Consider the following 5,816-nt stretch of genomic DNA (forward strand, 5'->3'; position numbering starts at 1 on the left):
TTCAATGGCAACGGTTGTGGCTCCAGCGACAAGCCCTCTAGCAGTGACAGTCGAAGCTTCAGCAGTGACAGAGTGCGACCCCTTCTCCTCTCTCTCTCTCTCTCTCTCTCTCTCTCTCTCTCTCTCTCTCTCTCTCTCTCTCTCTCTCTCTCTCTCTCTCTCTCTCTCTCTCTCTCTCTCTCTCTCTCTCTCTCCGAGCTCTATTTACACATGCAACTGCGATGATGACAACGACGGTAGAGCCCCAGTCGGCGTACGTCATCCCCTCCTTTGCCCTTCCTCTCTCCTTCCTACCCTCTTCTTCCCGTTCTCCCCCTTTCTGATTTCTTTATTCTTCTTCGTGTGTGTGTGACATAGGGTGGCGGCTGAGTGTGTGTCAATTACAGTTGGTGTGGGTTTTGGTTTGAGAATTTGGGTTAAGGTTTGGTAAAAAGAATAATAGTAGTATTGTAGAATTTTTTTGATAAAATTAGAGGGTAGAGTAGTAATTTAAAATCAAATTTAATTTAATATAATTATTTTTAAAAATACTATTTATTTATAAACTTACTAATTAATTTTTCGTACTCTAATATTTAATTAGAGATAATCTAATTAATTTTTTTAGTTCATAAAATTAAAGTTTAAACCCTAAATCTCAATTATTCAAATTAAATCAACAAATCTTTGTTATTTTTTAATTACTAAAATTTTAAATTTTAAATAAAAAAAGTGTCTAATTATTATAAAAATCTCTAAGTCCTAATTAATTTAAACTCAAAGTATCATTAATTTAACTTAAAATATTTTTAGTAAAATATTTTTTAAATATAAAATCTTAAATAATTCTAATAAATTATAATTAACTCATTATTTTAAATTGCAAATATTCAGAGTCTTACCATTCATCCTTCAAACATGGTTCACAAGGAAAACTAAAACTTAATATATATTTTGATCTGCTATTTAGTAGAAAAACAATTAAATACTAAAATTAACCACAAATATAAAATACACATTAAAAAACAAAATATACATACATTTATAAATAATAATAATAATTAATTGAATAATTAACTTTTATATGCACATGATATTTTTAAAACAACATAATATATAATCTAGGTTAACACTTCCGATCCGTTATTGATCTATCTATTTGTTTGTAAAAAAAATGTAACGGATTAATTTCCTTGAGTATTCAACTATTACTTATTTAATTTAGGTGTTTGCTACGGTACGATGATAAATTCATACGTACCGATACATTTAAAATATAGATAAGTAGTAATAAGCCATGTGTAATTTATTTTCTACATTAATATTTAATTTTTTCTTTTTTAAATATATATTATAGCACCACTTTTACTAAAACACCCCTTTGGAAATCAAAACAATAAACGCATCAACGTTATCATCCTCGTCCTCCTTCTCTCTCGTTCATCTTCTTTCTTTACATCTGCACTGTGATCTCATTCAATCCTCAAATCCAATGCTTCTTCATAGCTCCGTTCCCTTCACACCAAATTCGAAGACCAGCAGAACCCACTTCCATTTCAGCAACTTCTCTTCCTTTAAGCCTCCAAAATGCTCCCTTTCCGTGGTTTCAGAAGCACCCCATTTCGAATTGAGCACTCACAGCAACAAGAAGCCCTTCCCCGCAGAGGTTTCTAGAACCATCATGGAGCTTGCCACTGTGGGAACTCTCTCTGCTTTGACCAATGAGGGTCATGAGGGTTCTAGAAGAAACCAACAAAGATCATCTTTTTCCACAGACCATATTTCATTTGCAAAATGTTAAATCATTAATGCAATCTAAATAGCCAAAGTTAGTAATCATTTTGAAATTAAAACACTTGATTGCGAATATCTTTTTGGGATGGAAGGAAAGCAGAACCTTGATGCTGCAAGAAAGTGCTTGCTAGCTAGCTTGGAAACATCAAGTGCTATTGGTTCTGCATTAGATGAATCTGAATCAAGATTGGAGCTTCTTCGCCAGCGATGTCAATCCCTGCAAACTTCATTCAGACCAATCTCCATGCAGAAATGCTCGTTCATGGACGTTGGCAATGGTATAGATAGTGTTCTATGTTCTGCTGCTGCTGTCCTCAAGGTGTTTGAATTTGTGCAGCATTTGGAGAATTCTCTATTGACTGACCCTGGTTCCGATCTATGCTCTTACGTCTCAGATGCCAAGAAGCTTGAAGAAGCCTTGAAGCTTCTCACTGATAATTGCACGTTAGCAATTGGCTGGTTGCAGGGTGTTCTTGACTTCTTACAAGACAAAGCGATCACCAATGAGTTTTACCTCTTTCAGGTGAAGAAATCCTTGAGGATACTGCGAGAATTGCAAGCCGTGGAAGAGGGAGTTCCCATCAATGGAGGTTTTCTCAGTGCAGCCTTAGACAATCTAGAGACTGAGTTCCAAAGACTTCTGATGGCAAACTCAATGCCCATTCCTTTGGTTTCGTTAGGATCACACGTCGCAACACAAGCTTTGCCAGGTTCTGTTATGGGGAAGTTGCAGGCCATCATTGAGCGGTTAAATGCAAACAGCAGGCTAGCCAAGTTTGAGTCTATATATGTTGAAGTTCGAGGGACGAATGCTCAAAGAACTTTGAACACTTTAGACTTGAGCTACCTTGAGATTCCAACAGCTAAATTTGAGGATGTCAGGGAAATAGCGAGTTACATAGACCAATGGGGCATTGATTTGGAGTTCGTTGTCAAGAACGTTCTTCATACTGAGTACATGCTATCTTGCCGTGTCTTTGAGAAGATTGGTCGAGAAGCATCGACCGAATGTTTTGCCAGGATCGCCATCAGATCAGGAATTCTTTCTTTCATTCTATGTTTCATTCCATCGACCGGCGCAAGTGAAGCTGCAAAGGCCAAGTTCTCCTCCCCGAGATAGCGATGTCCCTAGGCTGGTAAGCTTTGTAACTGATTACTGCAATCAGCTGCTTAATGATACATATCTACCACATTTGAAAAAGGTCCTAGAAATTCATCTTAGTTGGAGAAATGAAACATATGAAGAGGGTATTGTTTTCACACAAATATATGACACAATCAAGGAAGTTGCAGTTACTCTTGATTCTTGGTCAAAGGCCTATGAGGATATCACATTGTCCTACATTTTCATGATAAATAATCATTGCCATTTCTACAATTTGAGGGGTACCATTCTTGGGGATATGATGGGAGATACTTGGTTAGGAGCACATGAACAATACAAGGACTATTATGCAGCACTTTATTTGAGGAATAGCTGCGGAAAGCTTCTATCAATTATTGTTCAAAAAGACTTACTTTCATCCTCATTGAGTAGCCAAGATTTGGGAAAGAGATTGCATGCTTTCAATGTAGCTTTTGATGAGAGGTACAAGAAGGAATCTAGTTGGACAATTTGTGTTGAGGCCTTGAGGAAAAATATATGCAAGCATTTGGTGGAATGTATTGTACCAATCTATAAGGCCTATGTGAAGAATTACAACTTGTCAATCGAGAATGAAGGTATGGTTGTGAAGCATATCAAATATACAGCAGAGAGTTTGGAGAATAAGATTTGGTCTCTGTTTCAGCCAAAGCTGAAGAAGAATGGGAGTGTCAAGCATGCAGATTGGACTAGCAAAATAAAACAAGTTAGCAAAAATTTTCGCTTCACTCTAGCTGCTAAGTTGTTAATGTATGTCATTTCCTTGTTATTTTGGCAAAAATCAAGGTAAATGAATGTACTCTAAATCTACATATTATGTTTGAAAATAAACAGGTAGAAGCATTTGAAAACAGAATGAAGTATAATTGTATAGTATGTATATCATAGTTGCAATAGTCAAGTTTTATTTAAATTTGTCTATAATTTATTGCCAAGTAGTAAATCTATACTAAAAATATGTTTCATTGTTTTGAGGAGAGAAGGGAAAAGTGGGATTCAAGAAGAAGAAAGGGGTGCCTTCACGAGGGTCAACAGCGAACCTGACGCCAATGGCCAAAGGGGAAGAAGAACCCTCATGACCCTCATTGGTCAAAGCAGAGAGAGTTCCCACAGTGGCAAGCTCCATGATGGTTCTAGAAACCTCTGCGGGGAAGGGCTTCTTGTTGCTGTGAGTGCTCAATTCGAAATGGGGTGCTTCTGAAACCGCGGAAAGGGAGCATTTTGGAGGCTTAAAGGAAGAGAAGTTGCTGAAATGGAAGTGGGTTCTGTTGGTCTTCGAATTTGGTGTGAAGGGAACGAGCTATGAAGAAGCATTGGATTTGAGGTTTGAATGAGATCACAGTGCAGATGCAAAGGAAGAAGATGAACGAGAGAGAAGGAGGACGAGGATGATAACGTTGATGCGTTTATTGTTTGGAAAACTAAAAGGGTGTTTTAGTAAAAGTGATGATATAATATATATTTAAAAAAGAAAAAAATAAATATTGATGTGAAAAATAAATTACACATGGTTTGTTACTACTCGTCTATATTTTAAATGTATCGGTACGTATGAATTTATTATCGTACCGTAGCAAACACCTTTAATTTATACCAACCAATAGCAGGTAGTGATGAGTTGGATGCTTAAGTTCAATCTCATCTTTTTATCATTTAAAAAATATTAAAAAATCAGTAAAATATATTATTTTTAGTCAATAATTAATTAATAATATTTAAAAATAATATGAACTAAAAATATATTGTTAAATTGTTAGATTAAAAAAATTAAATTAATAATTAAAAATATTGATAAAAAATGATAAATTTTATTAATTTTTAAATTTTTATAAAAAAGAAGACGGAGAAGAATTTAGTTTAATTTGCTCATCACCACCTTTATTTTTTGCTAGCCCCATTTGAAGCTTCTCACCTTTATTTTTCGCTAACCCCATTTGAAGCTTCTCTCGCCATCACCCAAGACCGAGATATATAAAGTCACTTTCTAGGGTTTCTTAATTAATTGACAATTGACTAATATATCTATATGCCCAAGCTAATAACGGTGATGAGTTATTAATATTAATGAAATAAAATAACTTTTTAATTTTTAACTACAAGCAGCAGGTTAGGGTTTCATAACTAAAATTTTCAGAGTAGGGACCACGTATTCCAAAGAAGAAATCCGAAAAGATATGGAGAGAGTAGCTAGGTTTGGATATGGACAACATTAAACGCTATACATTTACAGAAGAAAAAAAAATGAAACTTCCAGCAATTCATCCCAAAAAAAGAAAAAAAAAAAAAAAAAGAAAGGTCGGTTCAGAATCTTCATGGGTAAACCTATCTCTCTTCTTCTCATTCAAGGATTGCATTGAACTTTGCAAGGAAATTAAAGGACAAAATTCCAGGAAGCATCAACCAACGAAATGATTTATATGTTAAAAAGTAGTAATTTTTTAAACAGAACAATTCTTTTTAATTGTGTTAGGAGTCATCCAACAGTATACGTAGCATGGAGTAGTTTATGAATTTGTATTAGCTTAACCAGAAATTTTTATTCAAATTATGGATATACCACTATTATTGTACTAAAAGAGGAGTGTTAGCTACATCCAGCAGATTTTGTGAAAAAATTATAAAAAGATTAGGAACGCTTACATAAAGGTTTTTATTTTTTACTGAGATATTATTATGTTTAAAATTATTCATTAAATTGCCACTTTTGAAACATATTACTAAGTTATAACCTTTTTTTGTTATGGTTGCAATTGGTTTTTTTTGCTTAGTAGCTAAGTTGGATGCGCTGAATCGGATAGCATTTTTTTAAAGAATTTAGTTCCTCTATAAAAAGTTTAAATTGATTAGGTGTTAGATCATTCTATCATTTTTTAGCTCGATTTCCATTTTGATCAGCATT

The 5,816-nt window shown here is 34.4% G+C and overlaps 1 protein-coding gene across 1 annotated transcript; it reads left to right on the forward strand.

Annotated features, from left to right (window-relative positions):
* Positions 1-1,858: 1,858 nt before the first annotated feature.
* Positions 1,859-2,893, forward strand: LOC112742368 (uncharacterized). Its single transcript, XM_025791606.1, has one exon. The coding sequence runs from the start codon at positions 1,859-1,861 to the stop codon at positions 2,891-2,893; it is 1,035 nt and encodes a 344-aa protein (XP_025647391.1).
* The last annotated feature ends 2,923 nt before the right edge of the window (positions 2,894-5,816 follow it).

The sequence above is a fragment of the Arachis hypogaea genome, chromosome 14 (assembly GCF_003086295.3).
Source record: "Arachis hypogaea cultivar Tifrunner chromosome 14, arahy.Tifrunner.gnm2.J5K5, whole genome shotgun sequence".
Taxonomy (NCBI): Eukaryota; Viridiplantae; Streptophyta; class Magnoliopsida; order Fabales; family Fabaceae; genus Arachis; species Arachis hypogaea.